Source organism: Bombina bombina, chromosome 6 (genome assembly GCF_027579735.1).
Source record: "Bombina bombina isolate aBomBom1 chromosome 6, aBomBom1.pri, whole genome shotgun sequence".
Classification (NCBI taxonomy): Eukaryota; Metazoa; Chordata; class Amphibia; order Anura; family Bombinatoridae; genus Bombina; species Bombina bombina.
The window spans coordinates 720,613,296-720,636,886 of NC_069504.1; the positions used below are offsets into that span (position 1 = coordinate 720,613,296).

Here is a 23,591-nt window from a genome sequence, read left to right on the forward strand (position 1 = left end):
ACCAGAAGATTTTTTTTTTTCTGAAATATTTACAATTTTACTTCAATAGTATCAGTTGTAACCAAAACACAGAGTATGTCGTTAGTGTAATATCCCACTGAAGTGTTACCATAGTAATTAAAATGTATTAGTTTCCTATAGCACACCAGATACTGGGAAACCCCATTCGTTCACTACTAGTACTAAGCATGTGTGTGAGATCATTACTCACCTACACCAGTATACAAAGATAATGAATGTGGCCACATTAAATGAAGAGGAGCTTTACTACTAGACATACAAATGGTAGATAGCAGTGGAAAATAAAAACACCAATCATACCCATATACAGAAATCAATATCAGCAATCTCAACACGTCAAAAAAGAAATCATACCACAACTATACAAACCTGCTCATAAATCTTCCAGAAAAAAAGTGAAGTGTTTCCTATTTGTAATACTATGACTCTAATCTAACAATGAGATAATATGTATTTAAAAAGGGACAATTTACACAAGCAAACAGTTCATAAGATAGTGTGTTGTATTCAAGGATGATTATGGAACACCCTTTTAAATATGCTGCTCTCTCTCTCACACAAATGTTGATTTCTTTCGCTGTTTAATACACACATAGCTGTTCTATAGCCAATACTACAGTACAGACATTTTGGAGTATAGCTGCCAATTTTAAACAGGCAAAAGCAGCTATTTCAAACATTAAAATAAGATAAATGACTTACCAGATAATTTCCTTCGATACAGGGAGAGTCCACAGCTGCATTCATTACTTGTGGGAAAACAGAACCTGGCCACCAGGAGGAGGCAAAGACACCCCAGCCAAAAGCTTAAATACCTCCCCCACTTCCCTCATCCACCAGTCATTCTGTCGAGGGAACAAGGAAACAGTAGGAGAAATATCAGGTTGAAAAGGGTGCCAGAAGAAAACAAAATAAATTTAGGGACGCCCATCGGAAAACACGGGCAGGAGCTGTGGACTCTCCCTGTATCGAAGGAAAGGAAATTATCTGGCAAGTCATAATTTATGTTTTCCTTAATACAGGGAGAGTCCACACCGGCATTCATTACTTGTGGGAAACAATACCCAAGCTACAGAGGACACTGAATGCTAACGGGAGGGTAAAAAAAGAGAAGCGGCCCCTAATCTGAGGGCACCATAGCCTGCAAAACCTTTTTTCCGAAGGCTGCTTTAGCAGAAGCAAAAACATCCAACTTGTAAAATTTGCAAGTATGTAAACAGGACCAGGTAGCACGTCTTACAAACCTGATCCATAGAGGCCTCATTTTTGAAGGTCCAAGAGGAAACCACTGCTCTCATAGAATGAGCAGTAATCCTCTGAGGAGGCTTAAGACCAGCTGGATGATAAGCGGATGATACTCAACCAAAAAGTCGAAGAGGCCCTCCGACCCCTACGCTTCCCAGAATAGATAACAGAGAAGAAGTTTGTCTTAATTCCTTCATAGCCTGAAGATAGAACTACAAAATTTAAACTCCAAGGAGGAGCATTAGATCTAAACACCGGCCTGATCCTAGTCAGAACCTTAACAAAATACTGTACATCCGGAAGCTCAGCGAGCCTCTTGTGCAGTAAAACAGACAGGACCGAAATCTGTCCCTTCAAGGAACTAGCTGAGAGGCCCTTCTCCAGTCCAACCTGGAGAAAAGAAGGAATCCTGGCAACCTTTACTTTGTGACAGGACAAACCACGCTCTTCACAACAGAATAAGTAGGTCCTCCACACCTTATGAAAGATGCGACGAGTAACCGGCTTACGAGCTTGAATGAGAGTAATCGATAACACTCAGAAAACCCTCTCTTGGATAAGGCTAAGCATGCAATCTTCACGCAGTCAGCCTCAGAGAATCTAGATTTTGATGAATAAAGGGGCCTTGTTCCAGCAGATCCCTGCAACAAAGTAACCTCCGAGGAGGAGATGACATCCCCACTAGATCCGAACCATATCCTTCGCGGCCACGATAGAGCAATCAGTATCACTGACGCCTGATGCTGAAAGATTCGAGCCACCACTCAAGAAAGGAGTGGTAACGGCAGGAAAATAAATTAGATTGAACCTCCAAGGCACCCGCTAAAGACATCTATTAGCTCCGCCTGAGGACCCACGACCCATATCCGAGTAGCTAGGTATAGGAACAGGACCCCACAAGATGTATCTCCGGCGTTCCCCCACCTGTTAGAATGTGGATCACTGACAGCGAACAGTTGTGGGTCTGCACCCACCCCAGAATCCGATATACTTCCCTCAATGCCAGGAAGCTTCTCGTTCCCCCCCCCCCCCTTGATGGTTGATGTTAGCCACCAGGGATATATGGTCAGATTGGAATCAGATAAATTGGGACGAACCCAGTAGGGGCCAAACCTTCAGAGCATTGAACCGAAAGTCTAGAATCTTGACCGGGAGGGAGCTCTCCTCCTGCATCCACAGGCCCTTTTTGGCGCCCCAAACAGCTGCCCATTCTGACAGACTTGCGTCCGTAGTCACACAGGAAGGTCATAAAAAGGATGTCCAACGGGACAGGTGATCCAGACAGAGCCACAAAGAGAACAATACTCTCGACCGGTTGTCCAGAGAATCTATTGAGACATATCCAAACGATAGCCGTTCCACTGCCTCAGCATGCACAGACGCAACGGCCTGTGTTGGAATATGGCAAAGAGAACGATGTTCATGCTGGACACCATGAGACCAATCACCTCCATACACTGAGTCACAGATGGCCTTGAGGTCTGGAGGGCAATACATGTTGAAGCTAGTTTGCAACTTCTCTGGTCTGTTAGAAATATTCTCATGTCTATGGAATCTAATATCGTGCCCAGGAATTCCACCCTGGTGCTTGGCATAAGAGAACTCCTTTCTCTATCTTCCCCAGAGGAGAGATTCCAAATGGTCTTCCTCCAGAAAAAACTATGGTGCTTGTACCAGAAGGGAGCTACTGCTACACCCGGGTTCTGGCGACTGCTAGAAGAGCCCGTAGAACCTTCGTAAAATTCTTGGAACAGTAGCTGGACCAAAACGGAAGTACAATGAACTGGAAGTGCTGGTCCAGGAACCTAAACCTGAGGAACTGAAAGTGTTCATTGTGGATTGGAAGGTGAAGGAATGCGTCCTTCAGATCTATATAGTGGTCAAAAATCCTGAATCAAGGGAAGGATGGACCTTATTGTCTCCAACTTGACGAGAGGACATTTAGAAATTTGTTTATGCACCTTAGGCCCAGAACTGGACAGAAAGATCCCTCCTTCCTTTCGGACCACGAAAATGTTTAAATAGTATCCCAAACCTCACTCTATGATAGGCACAAGGACAATGACTCCAAAGGAGGACAGATCCCTTACGCACTCCAGAAAGGCTTCCCTCTTTCCTAGTCTTGAGGACAGGTCGAGAGGATGAATCTGCCCCTGAGTGGATGAGATTTGAAACCCATCTTGCAACCCCGAGATATGACCTCCAGGACCCAAGGATCCTGCACTTCCCTGAACCAAGCTTCTGAAAGAGCGACCGACTGCCCCTACACGATCCAAAATAGGACCGTGGGCCGCCCCTTCATGCGGACTTAGTCTCGGCGGACTTCTTGCTCTGCTTGGATCTATTCCAGGACTGAGCCGGCTTGCTCTGGTTTAGCGGAGGCCTCCGACGCTGGGCTTTTATCAGAACTAAAAGAACAAAAATACGAATTTTGTCCCTTAGAATTGTTCTCCTTATCTTACGGTATGAAGGCACCCTTGGCCCCTGAAACCGTGGAGATAGTCAAACAAACTCTTTCCCTTAAAGGGGAGGGAAAGAGTCTAGACTTAGAAGTTATATCTGTCAGAGCGCCTCACGAGCCTGAACAGAAAACCTGAAGTCTTAGCTATAGGCTAATTAATCTGCATAATAGCAGCACAGATAAAAGAATTAGTAACCCAGAAGGCCGTAATTCTTTCCTGAAAAATGTCGGAGACCCTCTACCTCGAACATTTTCACAAAGGAGACGCTCCAAAAGGTAGCTGCTCCATCAACTGCAGCGACAAGTGCCGCACGTAAAAGCAAATATCCCATAGGTTAAAAATCCTTTTTAACAGGGTTTCCATCCTTTTATCCGGCGGCTCTATGAACGATTAACTATCCTCACACGGGCTAGCATTACGTATGGCAAGCGCAAATTAGCGCCAAACAAGTAGAGATGGGAAAAAGAGAACCCACCCCCATAGAGAGCCCGGAACCGGGATCCTTTTAAAGCAGACAACAGGAAGAGGAATCTAAACCTGTTCCACTCGTCCTTAATAATGATTGCCATCAAATTAAGGTCCCAGAGGTTCGACTGGCAGCTCAAAGCGTAAATGTTCTGTCCTAAATCTAAAAACTGGATCCTCCACAGGCGGAGTACTCCAACCCTGAAGTTCATACTCTGAAGTTTCAGAGACAACCTCATCCTCGCATAACTGATTGGATATATCCAACAAATTACATGATGCCACCTGGGCAAGATTTAACCTTTTGCTTAACAGTGCGAGGGAAAGCACTACTGGCCGCAGACAAACCGCCTTATGCGCAGTAACGTCTGGTGAAAAAAGCCCCCCTCCAGATGGAGGATTAGCAGTGCAATGGGAAGCTGCATGTGTATACCAAATGCATGTAGGGTGTGCACCTCACTGGACGAGGACTTCTCAGAGGTGGGCGGCTCAGTGGTATCAAACATGTCAACCTTATTTGATATAATCCCCTTATCAAGGCATATGGAACATAATTGAGAGGGTGGATATTACAGAGCTCCCACGCAACATAAACAGGCATTACTCTGATTTATTTGAGGGTTCTCCCTCTATTTCAGATTCCTCCATAGCTAAAGTACGATATGCGGAGGACTACTATTTTAAATAAAAAAAAGCGGCACCTTTATATCCTATGACCCAGACAGAACAGAGATAAAAATCCTCTCCGGTAGTAACTCGGCCAGGCCAAGAGAAAGTAAATGGAAGCCTTGACCATACAGGTCACAAGGTGCGCAATGCAGGACCGTCCCTGCTAAAAGAAAAAGCGTGCAAACCTGTATGTTCCATCTCATCCTATGAGCCCATAAACATCTTACACAAAAGGCCTGTGACGAAATGCAAAGAATGACTGGGGGGATGAGGGAAGTGGGGGAGGCATTTAAGCCTTTGGCTGGGGTGTCTTTACCTCCTCCTGGTGGCCAGGTTCTGTATTCCCACAAGTAATGAATGCAGCTGTGGACTCTACCTGTATTAAGAAGGAAAAAGGTAAAAGAGAAATCTTGTCAGGGTGCCAGGAATCAGACTCAAGAAGTGCAAAAATAATCACACCTTTATTAATAGCAAAAAATAATAAAAAGTCCACAAGTCAAATAAGCCAGGAATCAAAACAAGAACTGGTAGTCAGACGAGCCGAGTCAGGAGCCAAAGCGAATAGTCAGACAAGTCGGAATCAGGAACAAGGAGAACAGCAGTCAGGAACAAGCCAGGGATCAGGAACCAGGAGGGACGTCAGACAGCCAGGTAATACACAGGAGCTCTCACAAACAGGTCTGAGACAACGCAAGGGCAAAGCATACTGAACAGAGGCCCTTTAAATAATAAGTGATGACATCACAATTCTGAGACTGCATCCTGTCTCACACGGATGATGTACACCAGTCTGGCCATAAAAGGAAGTGCAGAAAATGAGCAGCATCACACAGTATGCACCAGAGTCAGCAAGAGAGGTGAGTAAAAATAGCTGCCAGCAGCACATGGCAAACAGATCAGGGAAAAAACCCTGACAGATCTGTAGACAATTTAATACTCTAGCAGGTAAAAAAAGATCATTGGAAACCCATTCAAGAAACATGAAAGTCAAAAAAGAAACTACCATGGTTCAGATTACTTCTCTAGGGACGATTTTAATACACAATGGGTAGTGTAGCAACAAATTGTGTAACTGAACATGTGCAACGACGAATAAGATTCCAAGCTTAGAACTCCTTATGCTAGCGTTACTATGCTAGTCAGAGAGATCACTGTTACTATTCACTAGCCAGTAAACAAAGCTAAAGAAGAAAGTACATTTAGTAAATAAGAAGATAACGTTATCAATTCATCATAACATACATTTCATTTTTACAGACAATGCATTTCTTAAAACGGGACACTCAAGTCAAAATAAAAACTTATATTCAGAAAGAACATGCAGTTTTAAGACACTTTCCCAATTTACTTCCATTATCAAATTTTGCAGTGTTTTCTATATATACACACACACTTTCTGTGGCACAAGATCCTACTGAGCATGTGCACAAGCTCACAAGACACATGACATGGGGGGGCGGAAAAAGGGAGAAATAAATACATTTGTCAGAAAAAATATCTACTGCTTATTTGAAATTCAGAGTGGGTGTTATTGCATTGTCTTTATTATGTACTTCTACTGCATTGAGTGGTCCTTTAACTGGTTTTCCAACAGCATACTATGAATATACATGCATATAATGTGTAGAATACTCTATGGTTAGTTACATAGAAATATAATCACTGTATATAAAGTTGTTTAATGCAGTTACCTGAAAACAGGACTGAATAAGCTCAGACAGCCGGTCACACTCAGGAAGTTCTAAGCTGATGGCATCACTAAGACCTTAAAAAAAAAAGGGGGATTTGTCATTTTATATAAATATGGACACATTGTGCCTGGTTAGTGCTAGTGCAGTGTTTATACATATTTGAATCTAGGCGCCATTTCACAGAATATCTATACAAAATGATTTATTGGTGCAAATATTTTATTTTTAAAATAACTTTTTCCCTATGCTAAGAGTATTTTGGTAGAGGTGAGGGGATGAATATTTTGTCAGAATGAGTGTGTTACCCCTCACTGATTTGAGAATATTGTGTAATCTTCAAAAGTGATCTCATATTGTATAGTTTAATTTTTCCTAATCATTTTCTACATAAGGTGTAAAAGCACTGCTTTTCAAACCTGTCCTCAGGCCTCCCTAACAGGTCACATTTTGAGGATATCTGAACTAGAGCACAAGTGAAACAATCAGATGATTAGTAAACATGGTTATATTACCTGCTCTCATCCAAGGTAAAACAGAAAACCTGGCCTGTTGGGGAGGACTGAGAACAGGTTTGAAAACCAGTGCTGTAATGTGACATGATTTTTTGTCTTCTGAATTGATCCTAAATATTTACTCTAAGTGTCTGATTTTAGGATAAATAATAATTAAGTGTTGACAATCGTGTACTATATCCAATTCTGAGATTTTCTTTGTTTTATTTTTTTGTTATGTTAAAACCAGAGAATTTCTAAAAGGTCAATGATCCCTTGATAAACAAATGTTTGTGGGCAACACACACAAAACTGGATTTTATGTTAAATTCAGTTAACAAATGTTAAACAAACAATTCAGTTCAACACCTCAAACATAAAAGTTTTGTCAAACAAACCTGAAAGAGAGCTGTCCTCCAGTTACACATATAGATTATAGGCTTAATAAGACTAATAAAACCGTGTGTGATGTTTATGGTACAGGGATACCTCGCTTTGCATCAATTCACTAATACAGTGATAATATGAAGCTGAAGTTTAACCCCCAAGGATATCGTTACTGTTCTCATCACACGATTACAAGAAAGGCGACTGCCGCCATTTTGTTTTATGCAGTTCACTTCGCATCTCAATGTTGTAGTCTGGCAAACTTTACTACAGTAATTGTCACTGTTTTACAAGTACTGAACAGTTTTTATTGAATATGTGCTGTGCTTTTGTTTAAACTAAACTTAGCACTACTACACACCTAATATATGTTAGTTCAAATGTTTTCAAGTTTTTTAAACACACTTGCAAGTGAAATGAAAGCTAAAACCAACTTGCTCTGCTTTAAAGGGACAGTCTAGTCCAAAATAAACTTTTCATGATTCAGATAGAGAATGTGATTTTAAACAATTTTCCAATTTACTTCTATCACCAATTTTGCTTTGTTCTCTTGGTATTCTTAGTTGAAAGCTAAATCTAGGAGGCCCTAGAAGGCCGCCTCTTAGCTCGGGGCATTTTGACAGTTTTTCACCACTAGAGGCCGTTAGTTCATGTGTTTCATATAGGTAACACTGTGTTCACGCACGTGGAGTTCCTAGGAGCCAGCACTGATTGGCTAAAATGCAAGTATGTCAAAAGAACTGAAATAAGGGGGCAGTCTGTAGAGGCTTAGATACAAGATAATCACAGAGGTAAAAACTGTATTAATATAACAGTGTTGGTTATGCAAAACTAGGGAATGGGTAATAAAGGGATTATCTATATTTTAAAACAATAAATATTCTGGTGTAGACTGTCCCTTTAAGGTGGTGCTCTGGTCACTAATCTGCTGTATTAGAAGGGCATTCCTGGAACCGTCTATGTAACATGTGGGCTTACCCTCTGGAGAATGGATGCAAGTTAAAGGAACAATAAAAATGCTTTGATATGCTAGAGCGTTTTATTATTGCGCTGTTGCTTGAAGATAACTGTATTTAACATCTGTAAAGGTGTTAAATACATAAAGTCAGATTTGCAAAACTAAACTAACAGTTTGTAAGAGGCAGCTACACACATATGCCCCCTTGATTTTCTAAGCAGCAATATTGATCTCTGGACAAGTAGTACATTGCTTGTTCAGACTTCATTGCAACGTTGCGCTTGTTTTCAGCAGATAAATTGCCATTCTGTTTTTTCCGCGATCACAATCACAATATGCCTCTGCTGTTAATAGCTCTGAAGTTTGAAATGGTTTCCTTTCAAAACCAAGTGAAATTTGCATTGCTAATCTTGCAATATTTCATTGAAAAATGAAATGTGCACAATTACCACGAACAAAATGAAGATTTCACTGGTTCACCAATTACATCATAAGTTGAAAGGCCTGGATGTTGACTGATACCTTTTTACAATTTGTAGTGATGCTAATAGGTGATGTGTTTAATTAACCTTTTGTGTTCCAAAAAAGAGAGGTGTGCATGTCTCTTTAAACATGGGCATTATTGGTATACTGGGCATGTGTGCTTGTTAGGTAATGGATTTAGGTCATTTTTCTTGAACAGGGAGGATTTGTATCGGTTTAGTGACATTTCTTTCAAATAATGAGGGGTAATGGCAGTATGTTTTATCCATGCAGAAAAGCAGTCTCTCACACAGTCTCTCTCTCTTTCACACAGTCTCTCTCTCTTTCACACAGATATATGTGTGTGTGTGTGTGTGTGTGTGTGTGTGTGTGTGTGTGTGTTGTACTCACTTTTGGGGAGGCGAAAAGTGAGTTTAAAATCCTCCACTAAATACAAAATGTAGAGAAAATAACTCATTGTGTAAATTATTTACAAGTCTAGACAAGTCAGAAGACTTGCTTTTCCCACAGAAACTCTCCGATTACACTGTTTCCAATGCAGCAAAGGATTCTGGGTAAGACATGCAAATGAGGTTCACAATGACTCACCTTTTTACTTTTAGCCTGCTTTTTAAGACAGACTTCCCTTTACGCCATAGCATCGCCGCACATATGCATCAAGTTTAGATACGAATGTTTTAAATCTTCAAAGCAATCTCAAAAGTATTGTCAAGAATTTATGTTTTTTAAAGTTTTTTTAAAGTTGTTTTAAATCTGTAATAAATCATTTGTTTCAACCCATATTGTAAAGGAATTGGTTTTACATTCTGAACCCAGCCGGTTCGCTGGCGCTTTGATATTTTCCGATTTTTTTCTCATAACCTAATTTGACTACTAGGGGTCACTTATCAAAGCTAAGGGTCCATTTAGTAGTAGGCGCTAAGTGATTTCTTCTCTCTGCATCGCCGCCTTACACAGCTTTTACGCTTAGCTAGGGTTAGTAGTGTGATTCAGAACCAATCCCAGGACAGCTGTTTCGTGGTTATTGCCACTCATCAGCTGGGAGTAGGTTGAAAAGCAGGCTAAAAGTAAAAAGGTGAGTCATTGTGAACCTCATTTGCATGTCTTATCCAGAATCCTTTGCTGCATTGGAAACAGTGTAATCGGAGAGTTTCTGTGGGAAAAGCAAGTCTTCTGACTTATCTAGACTTGTAAATGGTTTACACAATGAGTTATTTTCTCATATATATATATATATATATATATATATATATATATATATATATATATATATATATATATATATATATATATATATATATATATATATATATATATATATATATATATATATATATATATATATATATATATATCCCTCACTTCCCATTAACTTACATTATAAACTGGGTTTCAATTTACAACCATTCCTTCTGGAACCTAACCCCGGCGTAAACTGAAAATATAAATATATATAATATATAATATATATATATATATATATATATATATATATATATATATATTTTTTTTTTTTTTTTTTTTTTTTTCAGTTTACGCCGGGGTTAGGTTCCAGAAGGAATGGTTGTAAATCGAAACCGTTGTAAATTGAAACCCAGTTTATAATGTAAGTCAATGGGAAGTGAGGGAGATAGGTTCCATGCCCCTCTTAAAATTGTCATAAGTAACACCTAAAACATTTTTAAAGCTTTGAAATGAAGACTTTAAATGCTAAACAGTATTCTAAACCTAATAAAATAATCACACAACACAGACTTCACTTGCATTTTTCTGCAAACCGTTCTTTCTATGCATTCCAATCTGGACTGATTTATAGACAGGAAGATCTTGTTCCTTTAAAATCTGCTCAATAGCTCAGGTCTGGTTAAACTGATTAATTTCAGCTTGCTTGGCTTTGCTGCAACACAAGCCGACAGCTCCACCTACTGGCTATTTTAACCAATGCACTGCTTCTCAATAGCAGTCACATGACTGGAAAAAAAAGGTTGTTATTCTGAAACGGTGTAAATTGAACCGTTGTAAAACGAGGGCCACATATACACATATATATATATATATATACACACACACACACACACAACATACACACTAGTGAGTCCTTTAAGCTGTTGAATTTGATTAGTGAAAAATGGCCTGTGATTTAAATATTGATATTGTGATTCGAAAAACAGGACTGGCACATGTTAAAAAGGGATACTAAACCCACATTTTTTTTTTTCTTTGTGATTCAGATAGAGCATACTATTTTAAGCAACGTTCTAATTTACTCCTATTATCAAATTTTGTTTATTCTCTTTGTATCTTTATTTGAAATGCAAGAATGTAAGTTTAGATGCCGGTCCATTTTTGGTGAACAACCTGGGTTGTTCTTGCTAATTGGTGGATAAATTCACCCACCAATAAACAAGTGCTATCCATAGCTTACATGCCTTTTTCAAAATAAAGATAGCAAGAGAACGAAGACAAAATAATAATAGGCGTAAATTAGAAAGTTGCTTAAAATTGCATGCTCTGATCACGAAAGAAAAAAATTGGGTTCAGTGTCCCTTTAATGATTCAGATAGAGCATGCAGTTTTAAGCAACCTTCTAATTTACTCCTATTATAAAATGTTCTTTGTTCTCTTGCTATCTTTATTTAAAAAGCAGGAATGTAAAGCTTAGCCAGCCCATTTTTGGTTCAGAACCTAGGTTAAGCTTGCCTATTGGTGGCTAAATGTAGCAACCAATAAGTAAGCTCTATCCAGGGTTCTGAACCTAATATGGGCCGGGCTGGGCTTAAGCTTTACATTCCTGCTTTTTTTTTTTTTTTTTTTTTTTTTAAATAAAGATAGCAAGAGAAGAAAGAAAAATTGGTAATATAAATAAATTAGAAAGTTGCTTAAAATTGCAGACTATCTGAATCATTAAAGAAAACAAATTGGGTTTAGTGTCCATTTAAAGGGACATTCCAGCCAAAATTGAAATCCACATGGATGCATTTTTGTAATATAAATGTATTAGCAAAAATGCTTCTTAAAGAAGCTGTAGCTGTTTCAAAAGTGTATTTAAGTATGAACTGTGCGCCAGAATTTTAATCACAGCACTTGCTATGAGAGTGTAAAGTTCTTGTATCATCTGGTAATGACTCCATTTGGTAATTGCTGACATGATACAAGCCCCACTGGTGCTCTGAGCAGTTGTGGTATTTCAAATGCTGACACACTGAGAATATCTAGCTATGCTTCACATGCACGTGCAGAGAAAAATGTTAACACTGAAACAATGATAACTTTTATTAGAAGCATTTTTGCCATTATATCTGTATTACAAATATGTTTCTGTCCAAAAATGTAATTCATTTATGTACATTTTCATTTTGACTGGAATGTCCCTTTAAGTAGAATGCCAATTTTAAGTGAAATAATACCAAAAAGTGTTGCAGATAAATAATGCAAAAGGCTGATTTGTGATCACAACCATTGAAAATGGCTCAACAGCAGCTGTTAAAGTGCCAATGATTATCAAACAATAGATGAGGATCAACCCCTGGATATGTTTAACAGAGTTCTGTTCAAGCAATAGTGCTCTAATGCATTAAAGGATTTTATTATTGCCCTTTACTGAGGAACATGCCTTTCATACCTCTAAGAACAAAAACTTATATTCTCTTTATAGTTCACAATCAGCAGGTGATTTTTTTTATTTTTATTATTTTAATGTTGAACTTCTCTAAAATCACTATTTATGGCTCTGATGCAAAAGATATGTAATAATGCCATGTGGGGAAGAAAAAAAAAATAAAGGATCTGTAACATTACCAGTTGTGTTGTAATAAAGAGGAGGCAGAGATCTGCGACGTTTCTTTGCACTTGAGCGCCGTAAAGATCTCCTCCTGTCGCGTGGGCTTGAATGAGGTTCTTTTAATACAGTGCTTGGGCTGACATTTTGCTTTTTTAAAGCACTAGGGCTTGTTGCAGATTTAGCGTCAGGAGAAACAGCGCATTTATTTTCTGAAGAAGGCACATCCGGAATATTTATGTGCTGCGTGATATTTGCAGACGTGCTCACATGTGAGCTGCAAAATTCATCCATAATCTTAGTTAATGTCGGGTTTCCTAAAGAACAATAAAAAAGGTAATTTAGTGGATTTGCCAGAAAAAAACCTTTAAAAAGGTTATTAGACGCAAGAGAATTAAACCAGTCTACACATGAATAGGGAAATTACTAAACCATGCTAGAAGATGAATGTTGCATTCCTTGGTGAGAACAGTTTGATACTTAACCATAAATGCTTATAAAATCATTTTCAGGTACTACACTCAGACCCTGCAAATAAACATTTAAATGACATGATTCATGGATGAGCGGCAAGAGAGATATCACACATTGCTTTGCATTACTCTAGGCAGAAGGATTTAAACACAGTCAATATTATGGGTTTGATAAAATAAAAAGGTATTATGCTTTGATAAATTCAGCTGATTAATTTGCAAAATAGCACAACATAGTGCATTATAAGAGCAGTAAACATTATAAAAAATAAAAAAAAAGTGTAGTGTGCACAATATGAGCATTACAGAACAAATGAAGATATAATACATTAACACTGTACCTGTAAGATTAACAGATAAAAAACATTTTATTTGACAATCTACCCTTGAAGGTTTGTCCAGATGCCCTCACAGCTGCATGTGTTGTTTTTTTGCCCTGTAAGTTAGCAACACACAGTTCAGCCCATAAGGGAATACTACCTGCCCTTTACCTTTCTTCAGCAAGAGTGTTAAAAATGAGCGTTGACTTGGCATGTGCTACAGATGTCTGGTTGGGGCAAACAGACTCATTGTAGAATGTACCTAATAAAGATGCAATGCCAGACTACAGCCTTGTAATTGTCGTTACACTGCTGATTTTGAAAAGGAAAAAAGTGCAGCACTAGGGACAGCCGAAGGAACCTACTAGGTGAGATCTAACAAACAACAACAACAACAAAAAATCTATTAATCGTACAACTTTGGTGGTTTTAGTCCTTAAACAGCATTAATTGAAGTCCTTCTGCACAGCGGTCAACACTAAGAAATTAAAACCTGTAATTTTTAAACTTTAATGGTTGTTTAATGAGAAACAACACAGTACAGTGTCTCTAAGCTCTAAAGTGTAAGTGTCGAGATGGAGAGCAATTAAAGGACAATCAATAAAGTTTTCTTTGTTACATCCAAGTGTCCAAAAGGGTATTTGTTTCCTTTCTTAAAAGATGTTCATGTCCTAAGTAAAACAATTATTTTCAAGCTTGAGGTGCCCAGCCATCAAACAGACCTGAGAATGTTTCTTTTATGAGCAAAAAAACCCCCACTAAATAAAACTTTGCTGCAAGCCAGGTATTGGGGTAAGTTAACCCCTTCCCGCCGTTAGGACGTTTCATGCCGCCCTAAACGTGCTGGGCTTTAGTGCCATTAGGACAGCATGGAACGTCTTAGCCGTTCTGCTGTACTGAAGCCATAACAGCTTCCTAACTGGGATCGCGGGCTGGAGAGCGTGCCTAGCATCACAGGCACTCCCCCTGACCCGATCCCATCATTGCATTTTAAATGTTTTACTTATTTGTAGTTCTGATGTAACAAATAAGTACTGTCAGAAAGGGGTTACCAGTAAAGTGCCTTAACCCCTTAACGACTGAGGACGTGCAGGGTACGTCCTCAGAAAAAAGGCAGTTAATGCCTGAGAACGTACCCTGCACGTCCTCAGTGTGGAAAGCAGCTGGAAGCGATCCTGCTCGCTTCCAGCTGCTTTCCGGTTATTGCAGTGATGCCTCGATATGGAGGCATCCTGCAATAACTTTTTAAGTCATCCGGTGCAGAGAGAGCCACTCTGTGGCCCTCTCTGCACCGGAGATCGGTTGCTCCCTGTGTTGGTGGGTGGGAGCCGGACCGGGAGGCGGGTGGCGGCCATCGATGGCCCTGTGGATGTGAAGGGGGCGGGATCGTGGGCGGGGGTGGCTGGGGGCGCGCACGGGCGCGTGCACGGGAGGGTGGGGGCGGGCGCGTGCACGGGGAGGGAGCGGGTGGGAACCGCTACACTGCAGAAAATGTGGAAATAAAAATATATAAAAAAATAGAAATTTAAAACAATCAGCAAGGTGGTGGGGGAAGCTACACTACAGAAAAAAACAAACAAAAAAAAAGCACTTTTTATTGTAAACTGGGTACTGGCAGACAGCTGCCAGTACCCAAGATGGCCCCCAATAAGGCAGAGGGGAGGGTTAGAGAGCGGTTTTGAGGGGGGATCAGGGAGGTTGGGGGCTAAGGGGGGGATCCTACACAGTAGCATATGTAAATATGCTAAAAAAAAATTCATTTTTTTTTTTTAAAAAACCCTTTTATTTTAGTACTGGCAGACTTTCTGCCAGTACTTAAGATGGCGGGGACAATTGTGGGGTGGGGGAGGGAAGGGAGCTGTTTGGGAGGGATCAGGGGGTGGGATGTGTCAGATGGGAGGCTGATCTCTACACTAAAGCTAAAATTAACCCTGCAAGCTCACTACAAACTCCCTAATTAACCCTTTCACTGCTAGCCATAATACACGTGTGAGGCGCAACAGGATTTAGTGGCCTTCTAATTACCAGAAAGCAACGCCAAAGTCATATATGTCTGCTATTTCTGAACAAAGGGGATCCCAGACAAGCATTTACAACCATTTGTGCCATAATTGCACAAGCTGTTTGTAAATGATTTCAGTGAGAAACCTAAAATTGTGAAAAATTTTAAGTTTTTTTTAATTTGATCGCATTTGGCGGTGAAATGGTGGCATGAAATATACCAAAATGTGCCTAGATCAATACTTGGGGTTGTCTACTACACTAAAGCTAAAATTAACCCTACAAGCTCCCTAAAAGCTCCCTAATTAACCCCTTAACTGCTGGGCATGATACACTTGTGGTGCGCAGTGGCATTTAGCGGCCTTCTAATTACCAAAAAGCAACGCCAAAGCCATATATGTGTGCTATTTCTGAACAAAGGGGATCCCAGAGAAGAATTTACAACCATTTATGCCATAATTGCACAAGTTGTTTGTAAATAATTTCAGTGAGAAACCTAAAGTTTGTGAAAATATTTGTGAAAAAGTGAACAATTTTTTGTATTTGATCGCATTTGGCGGTGAAATGGTGGTATGAAATATACCAAAATTGGCCTAGATCAATACTTTGGGATGTCTACTAAAAAAAAATATATACATGTCAATGGATATTCAGGGATTCCTGAAAGATATTAGTGTTCTAATGTAACTAGTGCTAATTTTGGGAAAAAATGGTTTGGAAATAGCAAAGTGCTACTTGTATTTATGGCCCTATAACTTGCAAAAAAAGCAAAGAACATGTAAACATTGGGTATTTCTAAACTCAGGACAAAATTTAGAAACTATTTAGCATGGGTGTTTTTTGGTGGTTTTAGATATGTAACAGATTTTGGGGGTCAAAGTTAGAAAAAGTGTGTTTTTTTCCATTTTTCCTCATATTTTATCATTTTTTTTATAGTAAATTATAAGATATGATGAAAATAATGGTATCTTTAGAAAGTCCATTTAATGGCGAGAAAAACGGTATATAATAATATGTGTGGGTACAGTAAATGAGTAAGAAGAAAATTACAGCTAAACACAAACACCGCAAAAATGTAAAAATAGCCTTGGTCCCAAACGGACAAAAAATGGAAAAGTGCTCTGGTCACTAAGGGGTTAAACAACCGCTAATTAAAAAGCAGGCTAACCTTAGGACCTTTTTTGTGTGCTTTAGAACAATTTGCCTGACAATAATTGTACTTTATATGTACCAGACATTTGCAATAATTGTTTAGATTATATTTACACACACACACATATTTTTTTGACATATAGATGCATTGGAGCGTTTGCATTTATTTGACAATATTTGTTTGCATTCATATGTATCCTTATTTGTTTTTGCACTAACTATAAGAAAGATAGCTATTTCATGCAGTGATGGAAATATTTATTCAATATTTTCTGTCTCTGGTTTTTAACTTGTTACATTATTATGTCTAAGAAAAAGCAACACTGTTTCACCTCTTGCTGGTCTAAGTAACAGTAATTGTTTGCAGCATGCAAAGATATGAATGATTGGTCGAATGGCTGACAAAAGGGGAAACTAGTGAGTGGACAGACTATCCTATGACTAAGTGCCAACAGGCACGAAACGAGTAAGGAGTTCTTGTTTCTTGTTCACCACACATTGAAGTGTGTTATTTTAATATGCCTTAATAAAGTATTGGATTTTATTTCAACCTATTTCCCTCGAGTGCTGCCCAATTGGTTCTTTTGGATTTTGTATTTGCGGTATGCACGACCGCTGGCGTGCACCACGTCACAGTGTCTAGTACCTCCCCAATCATTTACAGCTTTGTTTGGCAGTGAGCGAGAGACGGCGTCGGACCTCTGAGCAGCGTATGGGAATTCTTTAACCGCAAAACAACCACATTTGGTTGAAAAACATGTTGCTTTTGTGCATTTTTATTAATAAACTATTATAGTTTATACTATTTAAGTTTGCTGCTGTTTTAATGGACACCTCCCTGTGATACTACTAAGACCTGCAGTCACCTACCCTGGAGATCATCACAAGTTACTGAGTTGTTGGTTTCAGTTTTCTGGGCGGACTGACAGACTCCAGTCAGCGTTCATAGCACCTAGATATACATTTTTCTTGATGAATACAGTTATTACTTTCCTTTTTCCCACTAGATGTTATACATTTGCACACTATGTCGTTTCATTTTAAGGTATTTTATAGTCTTGTAGGGATGTGGAAATGGCAGCAGCTTTCACTGTTTAATACTTTCAGTATTCAGTTATTTTCCGAGCCGGATATACTCTTGTACAAGTAAAACACACTAAGATCTGGATTTGCACAAATTTTAGTGTGCTTCACTTGCACAATAGGACAGTTAGCTCTGAAAAGAGCCGAATACCTAAAACAACCTACTAGTAGGGATATATCGGAGCGGCCGATTATTAGGACCGATATTTTGAATTTCTGAAATAACCGGTATCGGCCAGAAAATTACCGATATGGAGCAAAGCAAAAGAAATTTAGCTCTGTATACTTCAGGGAAACTATGTAGTTTTAAGTGACACAAATCATCTATATAACATACTGTATAAGCTGGACATAGCATAACATCTAATAATAAATAGCACTGATAACAGAGTCCAAGCCCAGGTGTTCCAGGGAGCTCAGTTACCAACTACCATACCCCCAATGGCAGGCCTGTAGATGGACTTGCAGAAACAAACATATATGATATGTGAAATGGAAAATGTGATCTTTAAGTGGCACTTAAGGCTACATAGTTTCCCTGAAGTACACAGAGCTAAATTACTTTCGATTTGCTCATAGGGGTGAGCAATACATAAAATCAATCTGCTTGCTAATTGCTGTCACAAATAGAACATTGTTGCATTCTGATAATTTTTACACATTTGCAAAACATTTCACTAAAGCTGCTATATTTGATGATTCTTTAATTTCAATATTTTATTTTCCCCTTTCATGGGCATATAAAAAAAAAAAACATTAAAAAAATGATAGTTCAGGCACATCAATTAAAGGGACAGTTTGTTTTTCCCTTAATGTGTTTCCAATTACTTTTTTTACCAGCTGCAGAGTATAAATTGCATGAGATTTTTTAAGGTTTGTGTATAAAATGGGTTGAGCTGGTTGGTATAATCAGATCTCATTACTTTATCACATTGTGTGCATATACCTGTTTCTTTATCTTATATCTGTCCATAAACCAATCACCAATACTTGGAGAGAACAAAGGAAAATTAACATTTTATTACCTTATCTCTTCTATACCACCCCCACCACCCCGGGATTGTAATTTCTTCTGCTGGCTGTGTTAACACAGCTTGGCCTCAAGGCCAAAAACTTTCAGGATGGATGGGGATACCACAGGCTAAATAAACTAATTCAAATACCAAAATAAGTTTAATGGAAATACTTGGAAACAATTTGATACACTCCAGCAGGTAAAGTGGATCGATGGGAAAAAATTAAAGGGGAGAACATTTTTGAGTAAACTGTCCCTTTAAATGTCCACAACAACAAACCTTGAGTAGAAAGCTATGCAGTATAGACTAGTATCATTATGCTCTAGCAGTGGATAACAATGCTCTGACCATTAGGTGGCGCTGTTACACATGTATAAAACTGCCCATAAGTGACATAATAAAGAAACTCCACTCCTCAGTACCAGGGAAGGTATTTGCAATCCAGTCAATATATGCGGTTATTAAAAAATAAAGCAAATAAAAGAAATCCAACACTGATATTCCAGCATGCCCTTTCTTTCCCTGTCAAGTGGCAGTATATATATATATATATATATATATATATATATATATATATTTTTTTTTTTAAACTTTACTTTTAACCCTTATCTGTAAAGTGTACCAAGTGAGCATTTTTTAGTGAAGTGGCAGCAATATATGAAAGGAAAAAAAAAACATAAGCCGTTTAACAGAACATGCAGAAATGTTATGCTTTCTGCACTATAATGTTTTTCTACTTGACGGAGTATTAAAGAAATCGTGTAGTGTCTAGATTTGCAATAGTGACTTAAATTTATTTTATATCAGTGTGCAGTTTAAAAGGGATTTATGCAATTTTTCTATGTTTTGGGAAGACATTTAATAAGTTAATTTTCAGGCACTTTATTTTTCCCAGTTGTTTACTTTTAATGTTAAAACATGTTCAGTTTATACCAGATTTGTGTAGAAATTGTGTTGATTTTTCAAAACTAAATGTACAGAATATCAGCCCCTGGTATCGGCCTGAAAGGCGGTCAATAATCGGTATCGACCGTGAAAAAAAAAACGATAACGGTCTATCCCTACAACTTCCGCATTCTGCAGTGAACTAAACTGTCAAATGCACATCCCTATTGTCTAGTAAATGTGTGCTTTCGGCTTTAGACAAATACAAATTTGTCCAAATTTATACGGATTTGGCATATCGTCCAAGACAAGAACAGCTGAATACATTATTGGACAAAACAGATAAAGAACGAATGATTAACCAAATAAATGTTGTTCATTTGTGCAGTGTGGTGCCAAAAAGTGCAAGAAGATGGTGAGCTATATTGTTTGGGTATTCAACTCCATTATTTGTAATGGTGCACAGGGGGTCCAACAATTAATTTGCCTATTGTCCCTGTCCAATCCTGCCATAGTATTACCAATGATTGAATTTTAATCAGTGTACTCAACAATACATTTTGAAGCAGCTGGGTGGGGGCAGTGTATTATTTTTCTAATAATTATATAATCAGCTATTCAAAGCACAAATGAATTGCATAATTTAACATAAATGTATTTAATGATATGTGCAATACAAATTGAACATTTATAATACTGGCTAATTTTATCTTAATATTGGCTAAAATTTCAGCCAGTGGTCAGGAAAAATCAGATTGGTGGTGCACCCGCTAAAAAGATCCTGGGGAGAACACTGTTAGGGACAGCAAATTTGAGGTTTTAGTCATACAGGCTCTTGAATTCAAGACTTAAAAGGGATACTAAAACCACATTGTCTTTCATGATTGGGTTAGAGCATTTTTAAGCAACTTTCCAATTTACTCCTATTATTTTTTCATCGTTCTCTTGGTATCTTTATTTGAAAAAGTAGGAATGAAAGCTTTGGAGCCAGCCTATTTTAGGTTCAGCACCTGGGTTGCGCTTGCTGATTGGATAGCTAAATGTGTTGGCTCCTAAGCTTTACATTACTGCTTTTGAAATAATAATTGCAAGACAAAGAAGAAATTGATAGGAGTAAATTAGAAAGTTATTAAAATTGCAAGCTTTATCTGAATCATAAAAGAAAAAATTTGGGTTTAGTATCCCTTTAATCAAAATAGCTGTGTGGCAGCAACACAAACAACCATGTTGTTTGAAAAGCAAACTGTATGACATATATACAGGATACATTAGTATTTAAAAAAGGGACATTGTACACTAGATTTTCATTAACATTATGGTGGAGATGAAAAATTGAGATTAAAATCCTCCATGCCTCAAAATTAAATCAATACAAATATTTGCATAGGAAATTAACCCAATTCTGTATTGCTGCAATAATCCTGTTATAAGGATTGCAGTGTTAAAACAGTATTTGAAGCAAAAAAACTGAGAATTTGCATATCTAATTTCCATATCTTACCCAGAATTATCTTGTGCATTGGTAACATTGTATATGGATTATTTATGGGGAATAGTAAGTGGGGAATATTGCCTAGATGTGCTAATTTCCTATGCAAATATTAATATTGATTTCATTTTGAGGCATGGAGGATTTTAATCTCAATTTTTCATCTCCACCATAATTTTAAAGAATTTTGATTTAACCCTGAAAGTATCTTTACCAATGCAGCAACCAGAAATCTGTCTCCTACTGATGAGTTCTAAAAAGAACGAAACAGGCTGTCTAGTGAGTGATTTCTGTATTGCTGCAATAATCCTGTTAAAAGGATCACTGTGTTAAAACAGTATTTGAAGAAAAAAAAACTGATAATTTGCATATCTAATTTGCATATTTTACCCAGAATTCTCTTGTGCATTGGTAACATTGTATATGGATAATTTATGGGGAAATGTAAACGGGGAATCTTGTCTAGATATGCTAATTTACTATGCAAATATTTGTATTGATGTAATAAATATATATGCGCATTGTGCTGATTTTCAGACTCCTAACCAAGACCCAAAGTTTTAGATGTATACTGATGTCTTCAGATTCCTGTGGCTCCTGTTTGTATAATCTGTCTTTTTATATGCAGGGAAGGGAGGAGGGGGGTCTGCTGTTCCTGTATTCCCAGCACATTTCACTGGACGTCTCAGCCTAACCTCACCAACAGTTCGATGTTGGGAGCTTCTAACTAAGCTTTTATACTGAATTTTTAAATCACTATCTGTGCATAGTCTTCTATATAGTAGTGTCTATTACATGCAGTTATATGTAAATTGGTGTACACTGTCCATTTAACCCCTTAAGCAACATTATATTTGGGTTTAAAGGCCCTTCCTTCTCCTTAAGCCAAACATAAGTCAACCCTAGCCCTTCAGCTACATTTGACATCAGCAGACCTCCCAACTGCCCCTATTTGTGAGACTATCCCAGATTCTGAGCACTGTCCCTCTGAGAAAGCCACATATCCCGCTATATAGAATTTCCCATAGCCCCACCCACAAACAACCCTGACAGATTACTCAGAAATAACCATAATCCCACCCATGATCCCTCCCAAAACAGCTCCACCCACAAAATTGTGAAAGGCTCCTATCAACCTCCTATGTTACCAATACCTATCTAATTCTCAGCAACAAATGTTGGGAGGTATGCATCAGTGTTGTTACGAGCCTTTGTATATTAAATGTTTACAAACGTTATTACATTTTTAGTAATTGTATATGCAAATCATATAGCCAATATAAACATAAGGATTACAGAAGGTCTGATTATATATATATATATATATATATATATATATATATATATATATATATATATATATATATATATATATATACACACATATATATACATATACACACACACATACACACACACACACACAGTCCAGACAGGACAGGACAGCACAATCTTACCCCTTCCGTTAGAACTGCTAAGGTGCACTGCTATAAAGTGCATAGAATATACAAAGAAGGAGCAGGCACTCACTGGACTTTATAAAACATCCTTTTATTCCCAATGTTAAACATGTCTGTTTAACATTGGGAATAAAAGGGTGTTTTATAAAGTCCAGTGAGTGCCTGCTCCTTCTTTGGATATATATATATATAGATATATATATATATATATATATATATATATATATATATAAATAAAAGCACACACAACATTGAGAAGCTGTTGCTTTCTAGTTTCCAATGGACAACATTCCCTACTATCCATGCCACAAGATCTTATCAGATAAATATACGAGACCAATGCAATTTCAAAAACTGTGTACAAAAGGAAAACATTTAGTAAACAGTGACGACTTCCTGTTCTGTAGAATAAAACGTAAGACTATTTGACTGCAGATTACAGTTTTATGCAATAATAACATTTTCACGAGTTAAATATATATTACTTTATAGAAAGAGTCCGTTAATTTATAAATAACCAAACCAATTTAACGCGAAGAGTTTTTACAAAGTATTACTAAGCCAACCATGGAGGATGTCACAAACTTTACACAGTGTCTTTGCAATCCTTATCTACGCCCTGGAAAAATAATACAGGCAGTATAAGGCGCATTATGATACAAATAACAAGGTACACACATAATCACCATATCACCAGCAGATCCCTATCCAGTACCGCCAAGGATATCAGCACAGCTGCTTCAGCTTTAGAAAAAACAATGCACCACGGGAAGAAAAGCAACAGTGTCACGCAAGGGACGATGGGATATTGAGTTCTATATAAAAGACGTCTCTCGCTATGGTAAAAACCGAATCGTCTTCCTTTCCTTAGCTGCCTGGCGTGTCTGACTGCCCCTCCCCAGGAGTGTGAAATTTACAGCGTATGAATGTCACCAATCAGAGTAAGTCTACGCATAGAGTAGTTTATTGGTCCCACAGCGCTGGAGGAGGGATGTTGTGTTGGACAGCAAGCACAGATTCCTATATAAGTTTAGGAAGCTCTGGCGTAATAACTTAGTTTAC

The 23,591-nt window shown here is 38.1% G+C and overlaps 1 protein-coding gene across 2 annotated transcripts in view; it reads right to left on the reverse strand.

Annotated features, from left to right (window-relative positions):
- Positions 1-23,387, reverse strand: part of DSN1 (DSN1 component of MIS12 kinetochore complex) — a 93,191-nt gene extending 69,804 nt beyond the window's left edge. The window contains exons 1-3 of one of the 2 annotated variants that reach the window (XM_053717917.1): positions 23,216-23,387; positions 12,671-12,967; positions 6,554-6,627 (exon numbers count right to left, since the gene is read on the reverse strand). In XM_053717917.1, coding sequence (XP_053573892.1) covers positions 6,554-6,627; positions 12,671-12,944 — 348 coding nt within the window. In that variant the 5' untranslated portion in view covers positions 12,945-12,967; positions 23,216-23,387. Of the gene's footprint in view, positions 1-6,553; positions 6,628-12,670; positions 12,968-23,207 lie in introns of both variants that reach the window. The other variant, XM_053717916.1, reaches the window with a different exon arrangement.
- Between the last annotated feature and the right edge of the window lie 204 nt (positions 23,388-23,591).